The following is a 19,140-nucleotide window of genomic DNA, read 5'->3' on the forward strand; positions in this document are numbered from 1 at the left end:
AGCAGCAACCTTGTTATCCTTGCACTAAATGTGTAGCAACAAGCAATTTGAATGAATGTTCCTTCCTAAGTGCATGACTGGGTCTGTGTACTTCTGGCACATTGTTTTTCTAGTTGAAGTAGTGAACACAGGTCCTGGGACTTTCCTACTTCAACCTCCGGAATGCTTCCCTCTCAACATTCGGGGGCTTCCTGACTGAGAAATAAGGCGCCTGTTCCCGCATGACAAGAATACTAGTTCTTCTTAATGAGCCCAGGTCCTGGAGTGAGATGCATTTTACACAATGTATCTCTAAGGCTGCAAAACCATTTACAAAAAACCAAAAAACCCAACCCTAACATCCAAACACTTGTTTAGGTACCGGAAGTGATGAATAATGACGACAAACAAAGAAAACACTGACAGTGTTCATTTTTCCCTGAAGTGATTTTATTACAAAGTTCATGAGGACTTACAGTATTACAAGAGAATTTGTCAACATGCTGAAACAGAACAAAGCAGAACACAGGATTTAACAAACTGGTAAGATAAGACAATCCACTGTTCACGATAAACATAAAAACTGATTAAGTCCTCAGGAGGTGGGAGCCGGTGAATGACTACAGTGCAGGCATAGAACGGCCACATTCACACTGACTCAGCAAAGGTCAATCCAACCAAGGCAAGATGTGCACATCTCAAGAAAACATGTTACAATTTTTATATGCCATCGGCTTTTCTCAGTACTTTTAGAAAGCTTCACTTGTATGTACATAAAACTGTACAAAAACATGGCATCACAAGCATTTTATCCTATATAAATATACCAACAATTAGGATAACAACTAGATTCTCTCTTGCAAAGACGTATTTTCAAGGCAATTGTCTTTGTTCTAGATGAACAGTGAAAAAATGAAATGTTCAGATAATTTCAGTTCGTTTGGGAGAGGGCCTTCTGAATATGAACCAGCGCTGACATTTCAGAAAGTTAAAAATAAAGAAAAAAGAGTAAACAGTATCTACCAATTATCTTTGGAATTCATGCTAAAATCATTGCCTGCCTTACAGCAGGCACAGCGTTGTGGAGATCTATGTACACTACACCACCAACAGACTTCTTTATTTTTTTCACACAACCAGTTTGCTAAGAGTCTTTGATCAGTAAGAAAAAGAAAAAAAAATCTCTTGCCAATTTCAGAACGGTAATTTGTCCATCTGTCCACAGAAATGATCACCATACAATACACACTACAGATAGGCAAAAGATACTCAAGTGAATTCAACATTAAATCAATGTTAAGTACAAATTAAACATTATTCAACATAGTTTCGAGTGTTTTTAGGTGCTCCGTGATGTCCTCTTACTTGGATCAAGGAGAACTGTTCTGTGTTTGAGAAAGAAGTAACCACAGTTCATTCAGCATGAGTTCAAAAGAAAGGTCAAACCTGGTGATGTATTGTTCCAGAAGTGAGTAGCAGGAGGTCATTATTGGCTGGAGCAAGAGAGTCCAACTTATCAAGAGAGTGGGAAAAGAAACCCAGGCTTGTTTTTGTTTTGGACTTAAATCAAACTCTCGCCATCCATTTGGATCAGCAACCGACAGTTCTGACACATCTGCTAAAAGCCTATTTATTCCATATATATATAGATATTTTTTTTTTGTGATCAAAGACACAAATCAAAACATGTATTCCAAATTTACATCGTGACACATAGGCTGGAGCTGAATCTGAATCCAGCCGATGCTTTTAGACAGATCGAGTTTTGACTGAAGCTGTGTGACACTGATTTTATCCCTCATTGGTATCTTTCTCACTTGTTATTAATTCCAGGTCAGTGATCTTACCCGCTGTTTTCAGTTCATGAAGCGGCTAGCCACAGCTTTGAGAGGGGAGCTCGGGAGAGCCGTGGGGGTTTAATCACAGTGTATCATGGCTGTTGTTTGAATTTTACGTAAGTCGCTAAATGGCTTTGAAAACAGCATAATGTGCTTTCTCCCCCTCAAGGCAGGATAATCGCCCACCTTATTTAATCATGGCCATGTCCAGTAATTTCCATATGTTTTTGCGTTAATTATTCTAAACGTGGCTTTCAATGGCAGCATGATGAGGTAAGTGCTGATAAAAAAAATACCCCCTTTAACTGATTGTAGCTCTGTGGGTGGATTTGCATTATCTGGTGGGTGCCGTGTCCTGGGGTATACTCACACATGCCCCTGCTCAGGACTTATTACTCACCCTAATTAGGAAATGTCCATTCCAGGCTCTTCCGCCCTTATTCAGAGACACAGTCTTACTGTGGAAATACTATACAGAGGTGAAAGGTATCTACAAATCTAATCAAATCAATGTTTAAATCAAAGACAACGACTAGCTCTTCGATGTTGTAAGGCAGGCTAGTGGAGTCATCATTAACACCCAATTACTGACTAATACATGGTGTCCTTCAGACACACAGTATCCTTCAGATTCACTTGGAAAATCTTTGCGAAGATAAATGAAGCCCATGGGCATGCCCTGTTTTTGTTCTCTGCTCAATAGCCAGAGGAGGATAAATGCCTAATAACTTATTAAGCATGTTGTCCTCAATACAAGGAAATATATAATTAACAGGCAGTTGCGGCAAAATTAAGCCTTACTCCTACCACTGTCACTGTATTTGCAGGTATCGAATCAAATATTTATTTCAGCTTTTATTGTTGGAATCTTTCATGTCAGACCAACATTGTTAAATCACTAATTTCAGTGTGTATTGAATTCACCTCTGCAGAAGCATGTGTCCAGTGAGAGCTGACAATTAACATTGAAAATAGCACATACCACCTATCCAGTTCACATCATGTTCACGCTCAATAAGTGCTCTATCTCTCTAGTGTCTCTCAACACTCAAGTGCCCTTTCCTGTAAATAATTCCTTAGGCCTTCATTAGATCAACACAAGTTCTCCTAAGCCGTGAGCGGAAAGCAGTATGAGTTTTAGAAAAAAATGGACTGTGAATTACACAGAGAGCCCATCTGATTGTCACAACAGAGAAGAGCTTTCTCAACCGATACACTGGTATACTGTCATCAGCAGAGTAAAAAGCCAATCAGAACGTGTCTCGCGAGTGCTCTGCGTTTGGTCATTGTGACTCTGGGGTACTGTGGCCAAGTCAACCGTTTTCATGATGAACGATAGGTCACAGTGCTGCGAGTCAGTGGGACATAATGTCAGTTTAAATGCTGCCACACAGCTCTCTCCACCAAGTGGAAGAGCTCTACAGGGAGCAGAGGTAAAGGCCATTCTACTATGATTAGGGGTCGAAGGGGGTGCGTGTGTGTGATTGTGTGAAGCGGATAAATGCCTTCCACAATATTGAGCTCCACTCCGGGAGATGGTTTTTAATCAAGTTTAAACAGCAGCATAAAGAAAAGCTTAAATATGCTAAAACTCTGAGGCATTGTTTTTTTCAGCTTATGCCAGACAAAAATATATGTAGAACACACCATTCAAATGTATTTACAGCACTGTACATTAAGATAGACCATTGTATTTGATTGTTAGTCAAAAGTGTTAAGCCTTTTGATATGGCCTGACTGGCTGTCTATTAAATTAGATGTAGCAATGGCACAAGAGCACTGATCACAACTTTCAGTTTCAAGAGATCACTTCACAGAATGGGACTTTGCTAACTACAGTAATGATTAGGTTCAATCTGTGTTTCCTATTCATCTGACTGAATTGCATCCCATCAAGATTTCCAATAAATAAATGAGTGAGTGCATCAATTAACTTTGTGGAGTCACTCATAAATATGCTAATAAATTAATATTTTAAGGAGAAAATGAGAAAAGCAGCGATCGAATGGGTCACAGCCTATATTGTTAACTTCAGATTGGGCATTGGCTTCAATGTGTGGACAGCCTGTTTCTCCTTCTTGAGGGGAGTGTGTATTTTCTTTAATTGTGTATTGATCAGATGAATATGTTCCTCACAGGTAAATTTCTCTTTTTGGAGTGTGAGCAGAAGGAGAGGTGGGTGGAAACTCAGAGGCTACGCTCAGGGGCACCTCCTCTAAGGGGCAGTCCTGATTGGCGTCATGACCACTGCTGGAATAGGCACTGCGGGATGGCGGAAGGCGCGGCCGATGCTCCTCACCACCCAGCCTGGCGTTCCCATTAGCCAGGCGTCCCAGGCTCCCTCTGTCTTGGTAAGGCACGAAGGTGGAGAGTTTCGGGGGGTTCCTGGTCTTGCGTACAGGGGAGGGATGCCCAGGCATCCAGCAGGCGTCTGAATGGCCCAGTTCACTGCACTCGGTTGTGCAGTTTCCAGTCATTGCCACATCAGGGAGGGAGCGGATATCTGCGGGCAGGAGAGAGCAGAAAAGCACCATCAGAGGGAGTTTCACAGTGACAAACACTGGAGCAATTTTCATTTAAAAAAAAAAGTTGTAAAAAGGCATTTGTGAACAGAAATGGTGTCATTTGAAACACCCCGTGAAACCCACCCCCCTCCTTGAGATCTTTGCAGCTGTTGCTAAGCAGTAAGCAGCAGTTGCTATGTAGCTGTTGCTATGCACTGTGTAATGAGCACTACTGTGTGTGTGTGTAGCCCACGAGCTGATGTGATACATTCAAGAGACGGCATGCTGTGTCTATGTCATTTAGAAGTATCCAACAGCAGTTTGTCTGCTATGTTTGTAATATATCATCGTGTTGTTAACATGTTCAACAGCAGTGAGTTAATTTCTATTAGTTGTGATTTGCATGCTGCAACTGATGCTCCAAGCAGATGTCAACATGAAAAAAAAAAATACTACAGGAATGGACATAATGGAACAGCCACACGTACTGGGGAGGTACAGTGTTTGGTTACACAGAGAATAGCTCGATCCCTCTGGGCAAAACCATTGCTGAATGAGTTATTGATTGACAGTACTGAAATGAGTTCCCCTGCCCTTGATTCTCATCAATTTTTTATTCAACTGTTCCTAATTAAATAAATGGGTCCACGACCCAGTGACCTCGTTTCACTGTGGAAGCTGTGAAATCTTCCAAAATAAGTTTGCTTCAGCTAGCTCTCACAACTCGCATGTTTCTCTCATGCTTGTAAAAGCGACAAAGGCCCCATTTATTTATTCATCGCTAATGTTCAGCTGCCAGGCAGCAGACTGGTTAAGCAGACCACCTGTTGACAAACTAAACATACAGCCCGTATTAAATTTAAATACCACTCAATTTATCTTTGTTATCCCTTCAGACTCAGCCCGAGATGGCCAGATCAATGTCTGAAGAGCAGACAGCTGAGATCCGCGTGTGCGTGCAATGTCGCTGATGTGTAAAGTTTTGATTGCCGTGATAAATGCATTACTGCAAATGCCACAATAGTGACCACGCCATCGAACGAGACATCCGTCGTGGGAGAGCTCTCTTGTTTTGCGGCTACAGGACGGTGTGCGAATGAGAGCAAATGTTCTTGTTGAGAAAGCAGAAAGCCCGTCGCTGAAAGAAGCTGGTGCATGTGAATGATGTAACCACAAGAGGTGACGTATAAGAGGCAGTGGTTCGCAGCTAACAGAGAAAATGCCAGTTTGACTGTAAGCCTGTGAGACACAACATCAGTATTGTGCTCATGACCAGTGGCAAGATAATTATCTCACAAAAATGCCAGATCTCTGAGGCTACGGAAAAAAAGAAGAAGAAAAAAGCACAGCATCTGGTTCAACGAGGATTCAGTCAATCAAAGGCGAAAGTGGGAAAAGCTTGTGTGCTAAAGATGTTAAAAGCTCTGATGTTTACTAAAAATAAAAGCATGGCATTAAGCTTAATTCATTGTCCCTATTTGTGTCTAAAATATTCCTTTCCCCTGGGTAAGCTACATACAATTACCTCTTTATTATTATTATTTTAATAAACAATGATCGGGCATCTATTGTTGCAGTTAATCTCATTGCTCCTGTAATCCTAAACAGCTGGATGTTTAGGCTATTTAATACTTTCACTTCACAACTGAGCACTGTTCTTATTCATGCTTAATTACATCATTATGCTTAAGTGGAAAATTCCTATATCTGTTTAGTAGGTCAGTGTCAGCGAACTAATATTCATTTCATAAGAATGAACAACACTTTTATGGTTGATTAAGAACAAGGAGCTACAATAAATGAGGAATGCGAGCGTGTACACGTTGAGGTGTGTGTGTGTATGTGTGTGTGTGTCTGTGTTTATTGCCTCATGCAAGGTGACTGGAGTTTCATTTTCTCAGTTCCGCTAAGAGCATTGTCTGTATGCATCGCTGCAGCAAAGTGGACTCTTGCTACAAAAAGATGTTCATGGGAAGAGAGCTGGAGAGAGGGTTGAGGAGTCTGTTTCTAAGCGCAGGCACAGTTGTGTAGGAATCTACCCCAAAAGGATTTCACACTTGATTAAAACCTCTCCACAGCTTCCAGGAGGTTTATGCCACACCAAGAGGGCCTCGTGTTAAAATCAGCACAGCTCCACATCTACGAATTACTGTACAGGAAAAAGGAAAGACTTCACTGTACTGGTTTCCGAGAGACTTCACATGCCACAACTGGGCATGTTCCTTATAAATTAGGCATTGCCATTATGTGTCCGCATATAGGACCGCAAACTCACAGTAAGCTCCTGAAATTCACAAATGTCCTGTTGCTCTGTTTAATTTATGATTTCTCTTTGAACTCAGTAGAGATATATGCCATATAGGGGAACACTGAATACTGTGACATCTTCACTCACTGTCAGGTTGGTTATTGACTTCAGGTCGGCTGCATTTTTTGTGTTTTTTTTTTTTTTTTACAAAATATAATGTGGAATTATTTAATGAAATGCCAACTAAAAGAAAACATGTAATGCGAAATGATGCCATGCACCACTGACAGGAATTAGAGCACATTCTGAACCACGCTCATCATCATCAAGGGCCAGAAAATCAGCAGTGACAGCTAAATACACGACTAGCTTGCCAAAGTCTGCCATTTTCTTTTGACGGTGCCAAAGTACATATCACACGTCATTAAGCGAGAACATACAGCAGATACTTTAATGTCAGATATTTTAGTAGGCCATTACCTTGACTGTTAGTGCTTTATCTAAATTTCATATGGTTTTATTTATAATCTAGCTTTGACATACAAGCTGTTCTTAATGCACAATTTAGCGAATAGCAGGGGTATATTCAACGTCAGCTCGCTGTGCTGCTGCATGCTGTCATTAGCACTCTGCAGTGCGTTTCATTGCCAGCCACCCATGTCAGCTCAAAACAGTTTTTAACGTGCAATAATAATGGATTAGTTATTGTGTAGTGATGACAGAATGTTATGATAGTGTCTCATTTGTGAAAGCACAAATTTTTACATTTGCTTCTACTGACCTTTCTGTCACACTCAAATCCATTTTCACACACACACACACACAAAAAAAATCAATATTGGTAATTATACTTTTGTGTCCGCCTTTTGCTGTGGCCATTAGCCATCTGTAGCTGTTCTACAGTCCACTTACAGTGTGGCACAAAACTGTCCACTCTGTGCATCAAAACACACTCCCACGCTTAGCTGAAATGATCATTGTTTGAATATTTGGTGGACACAATGAAGCAAATGGGTCAACCACAGGTTGAAGGAGCAGCCAAAGGCACAGAGGGAAAATAGGTATTTTCTCACCCACTCAACCCTGTTTTCTGCTGTACCTATACCTGAAATAAATCTGCTCACAGTCTGGAACAAACCCTTTAGAGTTTATAGTCGTGTATGTCATGGATGGCGAGCCAAGGTGGACAATTGAGAACAGATGGGCAAACCACAGCACTATTATGCCAGTGGCTGAAACAGGCTGACTGGATTTAGAGAGCTTGCGATTTGGTTTTGAAGAGCAGTGACTCAATGACATTGCTTCCTTTCTGCACAGCAGAATCCTTTTCCTCTAGACTCACAGATAGATTGCACCTGTAGCGTTCTCCTTTTATAGTGGGTCCGTCCCATCTGCTTGCTTAAAGCAATATCATGGAAAAGAAAAACAGCAATTTCTACCTTCTCCCAAATTTAGAACCACATCAGCGACTTGCAGTGAACCTTAGCCAAGCTTCTAAAAGCACCTCAGCTGCAGCAGCATAACATGTACTCCACAGTGCAGTTACAGAGTGGGGGTACACACAGAGCTTAACCCCCTGGCTGACAGATACATGTGAGGGGTGGGTTTGCATGCTGCTTGCATCAGGGTGCCAGTGGGAGGTGTTGAGTGTCTGAGGCAGGCTTCCTCATCGTCTGATCCCCTGCCCACGGGTATGGGGGAAGCTGCCTCTTCCTGAGATTTCACACTGCTCCTCTCTGTTTGATTGCAAATGCTGCCTCTCCCCACCGGCTGCTTTGCAGCGTACGCGCCAGACCGCTATGATCGATGGTGAACAAATATGAGAGACCTACAGCTTACGGAGGGATAACAGTAGAAAAAACCCCAGCTACAATCGTTTGGGAGTGTGCAAGAGATATCAACGGTATATTTGTGGTACCTGCAAACAGTTTATGAGGTAAATGACTACAGAAGTTCCAACAAACAAAAGGAAGAAGAAGAAGAAATATCCCAGATCTGAGCAGACGTTTGTGTGTGTGTGTGTGTGGTGGCTATCGGTATAATAACTGGGTGTGAATGCATAGTGTGGCTGTCATCCTCTGCGAAGAAAAACAAGAAACCAGGATTTTGTATTTCTTTAGCTATGACATGTCAAGCCTTGTTATTCAAGTGTTCTCAGTAAGCACAGTAAGCAGAAGCTACCAAAAACATTTTTTTTCTCTCCAGAGGAGTACATTTTTAAAGGACTGAAACTTGCTACAAGTGCACAAACATAGTGTTGACATGCACATTTTCCTGGCTCACTGTAATGGAATCCAGAAGAACAAAAACAGTTGGTAACCTCAAACGTGCACTTTCACATCTTGCCAGCCTAACTAGAACATGCAGGCTTGTAAGCTTTATCACCTTAACTACACAGACACTGATGGGTGAGATAAAGCGCGGTAAAGCTCTTTTTGTTATAATACTGCGGCGGCGCTCTAAAGATGATGCAGATTTCTTAAAGCATCGTTTTTGTGGAACAACCCCCGCTCTCGAGATCACTATGTTTTTCTTTCATACGGTTGCATGAAATGATGCTCTGAAGATGACGATGTTAAGCATAGTTTAGTTTCTGTTAATGAAAAACTTCAGTCTGTTTGAACTCTTAATGGTCGATTGTTTTGGTGGAGACAGGTTCAGCAATTCTCAGTGAAACTGTACAGAACGTGATGGCAGGATAAGAATGTGTATTGAGTTTTAAAACACATGTCAGAACCTCCTTCAAAGACTCTTTAAGATCTGAATTCTCAGCTTGCTGAGCGGGCCGGCCTCTCGCTGACAGAGGCTGATGAGTGGACATGTCGGCCAGCCGCACGTCAGGAAAATATGCTGTAGATGGTTCATTGGGTGATGGTACACCTCCTGTCAGTTCTCTCACCATCCACCATTTTGTCTTAGAGTTCCTTTATTTGAAAACTGCCTTTTGTGTCACTGCGTCTGACAAAGCCTTAGCACCTGCTGACAGATCACGCTATGCACCAGCTTCTCCAATTGAGAAGTTGATATGCGGTGTGATATGTCAACCAATACTAAGGCTTTGTCAAACTGTAACACATACGCAAGGCGTCTTCAGATAAAATAGATTCAAAACACAGGTGATAGGCTCGGCAAGATAGCAATACGCTTTGTTTCGTGAGTGATATAATTGTTTCTCTGTTAGTGCACAAACATGTGTTTGAAAAATGTATGTGGAGAAAAGCTTCATGCTTCTGCTGACAGTTGTATGTTTGGCTTGCCGGCCAATTACGGACTGGAGATTGGATCCTGAGACTTGACAGCAAAAGTATTGATCTGTAACACCTGGGGCCTGTACTACCGAGTAAGTTCAACATATCATTTCGTTATCACGAAACTTAAATTCAAGCTATTGCATTCCTGTAACCAGCAACAAGGTCGTCAGAGACTGGGGAATCTGTTTAATATCAAAATATTATTTGCAACTAAGGTCAAATGGATTTTGGAAGAAAGAAATAAAGTTAAAAAAAGGCTTAATCACCATGTTAACCAATCTCACTAAAGAGCTTGCAGAGAGTGACTCTTTAAACTGACTGGGGGCATATTGTTAGGACAAAAGCATGATTATTATACCTTTATCTATGAGACATATTCAAAGGAGTAGCATGATATAGCATCTGAAGCAAATTTTGCCTCGTTGGACGTTGGAGTCTTTCATTTCCCTCCACAGTCCAAAAGCATGACTTAACAGATCATTTTAAGTTGGCTGTGAATGTGGATTTAAACATGAATGGCTATTTGTATCTCTGTGTTATCCCTGAGATAGATTATTTCTTTAGGCCAGGGTAAAACGTCTCAGTATTAAAAGTTTGACAGGGATTGTTTAAAAAAAGGATTCTTGAGAATTTTTATTTTATTTTATTATTACAAATAGCCTTTTTTTTAATTATTATGCTTCATATGATAACACTGTAGAGAATAGCCCTAACCTCAGTCCTACTGAAGAGTTGCTGAATATGCTTAAAAAACAGGTCTGTGCCAAATAAATAAATAAATTAACTCTACCAATTCTGCGAGAAAGAGCGGTCAGATATCCAGCCAGAGGTTTTGCCAGAAGCTTGCTGATGGCGACCACAAGCATCTGACTGAGGCGAAACTTGCTGAGGGACATTCAAACAAATATTAGTGGGGGTGAAAAAAGAAATGAAAAGAATCCTTAAAAGCCCAAACTTAGCATAAAGTTCATGTCCATATATATGTGGATGTATCGTGCTTGTTACTCTGCATGTTTTACGCTACTAAAGTAAAAATAATTACCTATATCACTTCACCTAAATCTTTTATTAAGGCAGTCAGCTTGGAAGCTTGGAGACTATAAACAGTATTGCTCTGTATGCTGTATTCACTCTCATATTCATTCAGAGAGAGCTTCGGGGACAGAGTTGAATGTGCGCATTGAGTTTGAATCACATTAGTTAGACATCAGTGATCTACTGTAAATCTTGAAATTTGCATATGTTCTTCAGGCCAATGCAGGTATTTTATTAATGCTGTTCATTTAAATCTTTACCGTGGGCTGTGCCACATTTGATGAAGGATGTAATGCTAAGCAGGGAGACACTGATTGTGATTAAAATGTACAGTTTCAGAAATATGTTAACTACGATGCTAAACACAGTTAAACACAATATAAAGGGACATGAATTATTTGTCACTGTCAATACAGTCGAAGAACATCTTAAATTAAATAAGAATTAAAATGATTACATACACATTTTAGCTTTGCAGGTTTTTGTGGCAGTGCTTTTTGCAGTCTTATAGTATATTTATACTTGCATAATTATATTTAAACCCACTTTGCTTCTTCCGCGCTGTGGTTCTCTTACTCCTGAAATAGGAAACCTCAAATTTCCCATTCAGTTTTCCTTATAATTTAATTAGAAATACTCCTAGAGATGCAGACGAAATCCCTGTGGTGTTGGGTTGTGACTGAATGCTCAATAATCAAATGTTTTTTTCTTTTTTTTCCCTTGATACAACTATATAACATTGTGACTGTCATCAGCATATAAAAACTTGATTTATAGCTAATAATCTGATCAACTGCTATCCTTTGTGCTCCTATGTGTCTGTCTGAAGTCAGTTGCTGGAGCAAATTAATTGATTATTAAAAGAAAAACGGTGTAATGACTGGTGACAGTGCTGAGGTTGGAAGAGAAGATGAAGCCGAAAAATGTGACCACCAAAAATACCTTTTATGTGAAGTTTACGGTTGGGAAATATTGTCGTGATAATTAAGCGGAGCGTTTCATCACCCAAGCCATTCTCTGATTACTGTGTGACATTTACTTCAAGAGTCACTTGTCTATTCCTGTCTCATACCCAAACGTTCTTTCTTCCTCTTGTCTGAATGTCTCTTTCTTGGTCCCTGCCTTTGAAGCTTTCCTTCCCTGCTTTAGGCCCTTTCTATGGCCCCTTTCAGAGTGGCAGCACTTCATGGCCACATACTAGCAGGTAGAAGATGTTTCATTTTGTAAATGCTGAAAAGAAAATCTAAACATTGAGTCCCCAGCCTGTTAGTGTTTGTTGAATTCAAGTTCCAAGAAGCACAATATACTTAATAAATATTAATGTTCTGCTTTTCAAATGACAGCAAAAAAAAAAAAAAAAGTGGTTGCACTGGAAACATTTTTTTCCCTCATCAATAAGAAAATCAAAGCCTTCCTTACATGTGATGTCCATGTCTAATTATCAAAGAGGAATTATTTTTCTTCTCAGGATTTTCCCCTGGAGTATATTTCTATGCAGAACTTTGATGCTCACTATCTTTCGCTCATTGATCTTATTGACATGCAACACGGATGTATTCCATAATCCATTTGTTGTTCTTCCTCACCTTTCGATCAAGATGGTATCGCTTTGCTAATTCTGCCTTTGATCTCAGCAGTCTGCAATGTGAGACATGGTTAACTTGGGAGCACTAACATTAGCTGCTAATTAGCCTACACCTGCGCAGGGCTTTGAATAAAAAGAATAGAAATGATAAAGTCACACACAGAGACTGTATCCAATCTGAGGTGATATATTTTTAGTAGGTTACAGAACCTCGCCTACGGCATGTTCCGTGATGACTTTTAACACCTAATCTTAATTCATATCCTTTAACCAGAAACCAATGTGGCAGACTTGGATTTATAGCAGGGTATCTTTTCATCTACATGTATTGAAGGCCATGTATATATAGCTACTACGAAAAAATTTAAATAAAACATTAACAGGAGGTACATAATTTCCACCACCAGTATGGACAAACATTGACATAATCTCACAAAATCCGATCTTTAGAATCGCGTAAGCCGCCCATGTGGCAGATAAATAATGACCCAGGAGAGGCAAAGCTTTATTCGACTATTTGCTGTAGATAGAGTGTTGCTGCATGACTGACAATTCTCTGGAAAGTCAGCATACTAACGCAGTGAGATGGAAAGCTCTGTTACCACAATGCTCTCGACAATACAGCTATGTGTTTGGAGCAGGACAATTCAAATTTGTATTTCACAGCGGAATATGAAAATTGCCTTTTGTGTAGAAGAAATGCTACAGGAAAAGAACAGCGGCAATCCCCCAGTGCTTCTCCACCCATTTATCCTCTTTTTTTTTTTTTTTTTTGGACAAGGCTTCGATTAGGGAAAGGGGAAAAATAACACATGGAATCAAAAACATGATTGAATGTGTAATTATTAAAGGAAAATGAAAATTTCAGTTTTTAAATATGCACGAAGACGGCAGGGGGTCATCAAGCTTTTAACACCAGCTTGATTCGGCCCTCTCCTGTTGTTCTGATCTGTTGCGTTTAGCTGCTACTGTTTGACTTTTATGAAGCTTTTGTTTGGTGAAGAATAGTCAACTTTGATGCTTTTTTGACATTACTGAAGTAATCATCTAATGCAATAACAAAATACAACTTAATATTTTCTCTGTGGAGAATCAGGAGTACTTGTAATGTGGCCTGTCTGGAAGACTGAGTATTTTGGTTACTAGAATGAGGACCACACCTTCACTTAAGTAACATCTTATATATTAAAGGCACTTTTAAAGGAGCGCCATAAATGTTTTATCAGCTTAAAATGTCATAAATGGCCAGGGCATACACTTCATTATGAGATAATAAAATGAAAATTTAATGCACTGATGGGCAAATTGGGTCATGTACACAGCAGTCGTCTGGGTCTGTCTGTGACCCTGGGTGTGCATGGCATACAGTCCCTGTTTGGCTAAAACATGTCTTTTTTTTTTTTTTTTAGTGTTACATTTTAGCTACCATGTAATTATGCTTAGTGGGAGGCAATCAAGTGCCATGGTAATAAAAATAACTAAGTGGGAAATCAATACCTGAAGGAGAAAAAAACAAATACCAAAGGCACAACAAGAGTAAACATCTGAAGATTTTTCTTTTCATTAAAGTGTCTTCTCTCGCCATCTGTTTTCTCAGGGCCTGTGGCGGCTGTATGTTTGATGGGTGCCTCATCTCCAGGCTAGATACTGTTTCAGTAGACAGCTCATCAAGATGAGTGACAAGTGTTGGGGCCTTGCACATGGCATGACCATCCAAGAGGAAGTTACCCAAAGGGAAATTGGGAAAAAAAAAAAGGAAAGAAAAAGATTAAAGTTAAAAGAGGTTGCATGAAGACCAACAGTACATGTCTCTGTTCCAGCTCTGCTGTTTAATCGTGACTGATATTTTCTAGTTCCCAACTACAGAGTCAATACACGCTCTAATTAGACCGAAGATCTAACAGGAATGCATGGTGAGACCGAGCTGCGTAGTCATGCAATATTCTGTCAGAATTACTTTGCCTTGAAACAAGGACTATTTAGGGATAGTCCACTATATAATGTAGCTTTAAACAGAGTTTTGAAAGATCCAAAGAATTTAAGAATTGATTAAATAATCAGTGAGGTGCAACATGGATCAAAAACACGGGCAGGGCCCTGGAAATATCCTGATGATTTAGGTCAGTATGGAAGTAAAATGTCAGTGATGTCATCTTAAATGCACAACTGTATTATATTGGGCCATGAGGGTAAGCAAGACTAATTCAGGTCATTTTATTTAGCTCGAGGCATGTATGCTATTGACTGCCTGATATACCATGTTAACATAAAACTGCAAATTAAGAATTGATTCTTCCACCAGAGGAAAAAGCGAGAGAGATTAAAAAAAATGCACTGTTCCTTTTCATTCTGTGTTCAGAGGACAGTTTCAGTTTCACTGGATGCGGGCCTCATTGAGTTTGTATGGTCCCTGAAATGTAGTGAATTCTGCGATATCTGTAAGAAAGCCTTAAAGCGAGAGCGACTCTGTCCCTGTGAGACTCACTGGAAATAAGGAAATGCATGTCAGACCCATACAGTACAATTCCAGTCCCTCAAGTGCCATCCATCATTGAAGGGCAGAACACTAGTTAGAGGGAGGTTCAGCGGCTCTCAGTCCCCATCACACTATGATGGAAAGATGACCCCCGGGCTTACTCTGACGCCGGCCTGAGCTGCCCAACCAACTGAGGTTGAAGTGGAACTGGCCCCTAGCCAGCCTCTCCTTCCCCCCGATGCATAGCACTCTACCTGCTCTATGAATCACATAGACTGGGTAAGACCCAGTGAGAGCAACAGAGCTCTACCACCACTTTCTATTTCTGCCTCCATAACAATCCCTGAAGTTTCAAGTCAAGATCCCCTGGTTCTGCCGGTGGACACTCAGCTGAAAAGAAGCCACGAGCGACGCCAAGCTAATTAAGAAAACTTTCTTTATGTGCGTTTATAAACTTGTAGTTTTAAGCACAAATTTACACACACATCACCACCTCCAAACCTGCTGCTTCAGCACTCTGTTGCCCAGACTCACTGGCACGGCAAGAGCAGGCAGCGTGCTATCCAATTTTTGCCTAAGTATAGGGAGCTATCCACTTTTGTTAGAGTAATACATGAGCACATCTAAAGCTTAGGGATAGTGGCTTAGGCACACTGGCTCACTCATTCATTTTACAAGCTTAGTGCTAAAACCAGACAATTTCAGTGGCAGCATGGTGTAAAAAGCACTATTTATGGAGCCTAATGTGCGCTTATATGCATGTCCTTTCCTTTCAGCACATAATTCTAAACACTTATCTGGGTTTTCAGCCATGTTATATACATGTGGATAAGAGTTGAGTGGCTTGTGTAAATCATATTGAAGAGGGCAATGGACCTGTCCCTATGAAACATAGACCTTCCACAAATTCTCACATTTATTTGCTTTCCTCTTTTTTTTTTGCAAAACAAGCAATAAAACTGGACAAATATTACAATATTAAGAACTAAAGCCCAAATAAATTCCAGGTTCTGATAAAAACATGCTATTATAAGGGATGTTACCACAGCCTTTGAGTCAGCTGGTCACAATGATGAAACTGCAGAGAAATCACTTTTATGTGTAAAAGAAGGTAGTCTGAAATCAAATGCAAGGGCTAGATTTATTGGGATAATGGGACTTCTGTTCGGGTTCCATCTATTTCACATGTGGCTGCAATCGCTGGCACACAATAAGTCAGTTCACTCGAAGAGACAATAAGCCAACTCTGTACTTTGCTACAGTTAATGGTCTGAGATGTAATAACATGTCCCTTCTGTCACAAAGCCCCTTTCAAAGGTCTGCAGTCATTTGACAAATAGTCTAATATGTGTGGCCAAAGTTTGGGATGAGAGCACGAGGCTCATTGTTAGTGATCACACAAGCGAGAGCACATTTTCAAATTGGGCAAAGGAAAATCTAGACACATTCAAAACTGTGACGTGTTGACACATCATCAGTGCCATTTTGGATTCAGTTGTATTGTCCCATGAAGTCATTTGTAAAAGTGCTATAGTTTACCATTGTCCATGGTGTCAAAGCCACATTCAGGTTATTGAGTTTAATTCTGCTCCAGTTAGGCTCTTCCAGTGACCTATTTGCTCTGAAATAAACCTACAAACAATCAGGGGGTAACAAAATAGCAGCAGCTGATGTGAGCATAGTGTAATGCGTGTGCTAGAATGAGCTCAGGATTATAAGCGTATTACTCATGACAACATGCCTCAGGGGACCACTTGTAAGGACTTTTTTTCTGCAGAAGCCTCCAGAAAACTGCCAGTCCCATGACCTGCCCCTTCTCTGGGTGGTGGCAGTTCCAGCAGTGGCTGGCATGGGCCACAGTGCTGTTGTAGCCTGGCATACTCTAGTCCACTCAATAGTACAAACAGGCAGAGACACTGACAATGCATAATGGCATCTGTTGGAAGAAACCCACACCCCTGCATCAGCATGCTTTACTGGCACCTAGGCAGGAGCCCAAGCAGGCACTCATGGACAAACGGGCTCAGTTATTCCATCTTTCAGTTTTTTGTTTTTTTTTTTGTACATCTTTATTTGCTAAATAATAATTTCCTAATATATATATAATATATTAGGGCTGCCACAATTAGTGGACTAGTCACGATTACGTCAACTATCAAAATCGTCGACGACAGATTTAATAGTCGACGCGTCGTTTGAAGCTTCGTAAGATCGCAAAAGACGCAGGAATAAGTAGTAGGATTTAAGAGTGTAATAACGGACTGAAACAGAAGATGGCAGCACTGCATGTACAAGGATGCCAGCTGCCGTTAAACCCCGAAGAACAACAAGAAGAAGCTGTGTGTCCCAGAATTCATAGCGCAGCCCAGCTCAGTTTCCAACAATGGCGGCAGCTAGTTAGTTTTAATATTACTCTTATTATTCTTTCTGGGTCACAAAATAAACATTTAACATATTTTCAGGTGAGAATGTAACTGTGTAAACCTCAAATATCTGCTCAGTTTATCAAGACACCACATATTTTCAAAAGCGCTCCGACGTTTTCGGAGACGTCTGTTACCCACTAGATTGATAGCTAGCCGGGGGCAAGGCTCACTAGAGCCCGTGAGAACACCGGACTCCCGGCAAATCGTTTTCAAACCCGCCGCTGTCTATATGTCTATATATATATATATATATATATATATATATATATATATATATATGCATGTGTGTGTGTGTTTCAATGTCCTGAGTGAAGACTAGCAAAAACAGTAGTGCTGCCTGTGTGATACTGATATGGCAAGCAGAGGAAAGCCTCATGACAACAGTTCAAACGGAACAAATATATGACGCTTCATGCATTATCTGTGAGATCTAAGGCAGGGAAAATCAGACAGCATTTCTAAAGAACCTTATTATCATGCAAATGCAATTTTTCCCATTTTATCTCAACCTTCTCAATAGCCCATATGGCAGTGAGTCCGCACAGAGGAAGACACGGGGAGACCTCATGCTGGGCAAGCGGCCACATCAAAATTCCTCCATCTGTGGTCAATTGGGTTTGTGTGTGTGTGTGTGTGGGTGCATGTAAGTACCTGTCTGCAATCTACCTATGTCTGTGCTAGCCCTCATATCACAGCCAAGATCCCCATCCACTGATTCCTGGAAGAGTGATTATTGTCTAGGCTGGAGTGAACAAGGCGGGACTGATGGTCAAACCAGTGTCCCAAAAAGAGAGGAGGGCTTATCGTAGGTCCTGGGACCTATTACTCAAATGTCTGGGATAGGTGAGTGTTTTTTATATGTTGTATTATGTGACTCCAGCTGAAAAACAATATATTTGTTTTGCTTAAGCTAATGTTGGCAAAAATGAACAAAACCTCCAGTCATGTTTTTTCCCCTTATAGTATAAGTGATTGAAAGCAACTGAAGAAAAAACACTTTAAATTAAATCAAGTGAACTCAGGATTAAAGATGATTAAAGATGCCTGATGCTATCTCGTGTAACTGAGAGTTTTTTGATACTGATGTCTGTTTATTTATCAAATCCCCAAAACGATGCATTTTCTTTTTGAGCCAATCAGTAATAAATACTGTAAATCACTCTGACATTACCACTAATCAAAACCTAATCAGTAATGTCTGATATACAGTGGATGGACAGATGGGACAAACAGAGACCAGTCGTCAGTCTATCTGTGATTTCACTGTGGATGACAAATCATGCATCTTGACAGCAACCAGACATACAAGATAAGCAGTTTTCATGCTGTCTGAAGCAATCAATTTAAATGGAATTACAGAGCTCAGTGATTATGATGAGAGTCTATTAAAGTAAAATAGCACTGTAATCAAAATGATTTAGAGATTTAGAGCACGATGCAACACCCGCCACTGCAAACAAATACATCCATGCACTGTATTCAGGTGCACATGCGCGCCCACCCATGTCCCCCGCATGAGCACATGCATCCAATGGACATTGGATGCATGTGCTCATTTCTGATTAGATTAACAGTTGAGCAATGTGCATGCTACACCGTGAACGTAAGAGTGGAAAATGCACATGGGTAAACTGAAATGGAGTGCACTCTAACACAGCCGGGAGACAAGAATTAGAAAAAAGTGGGAGGAGGGAGCAGCTGCTAAGGCATGGGGGGAAAAAAAGGAACTCCAGAAATTAATTTCTGCAGATCAGACAGCATAGATGTCATATAGCGGAATTTTTTATTACTCTACTTT

General features: G+C 40.6%; 1 protein-coding gene across 1 annotated transcript in view; it reads right to left on the reverse strand.

The window, feature by feature from the left end:
* Positions 1-407: 407 nt before the first annotated feature.
* Positions 408-19,140, reverse strand: part of pcdh1a (protocadherin 1a) — a 96,217-nt gene continuing 77,484 nt past the window's right edge. Inside the window, exon 5 of the mRNA XM_006799489.2 lies at positions 408-4,320. Within this exon, the coding sequence (XP_006799552.1) occupies positions 3,950-4,320 (371 nt within the window). The 3' untranslated portion in view covers positions 408-3,949. The remainder of the gene's footprint in view (positions 4,321-19,140) is intronic.

Source organism: Neolamprologus brichardi, chromosome 10 (genome assembly GCF_056152115.1).
Source record: "Neolamprologus brichardi isolate AB-2024 chromosome 10, ASM5615211v1, whole genome shotgun sequence".
Taxonomy (NCBI): Eukaryota; Metazoa; Chordata; class Actinopteri; order Cichliformes; family Cichlidae; genus Neolamprologus; species Neolamprologus brichardi.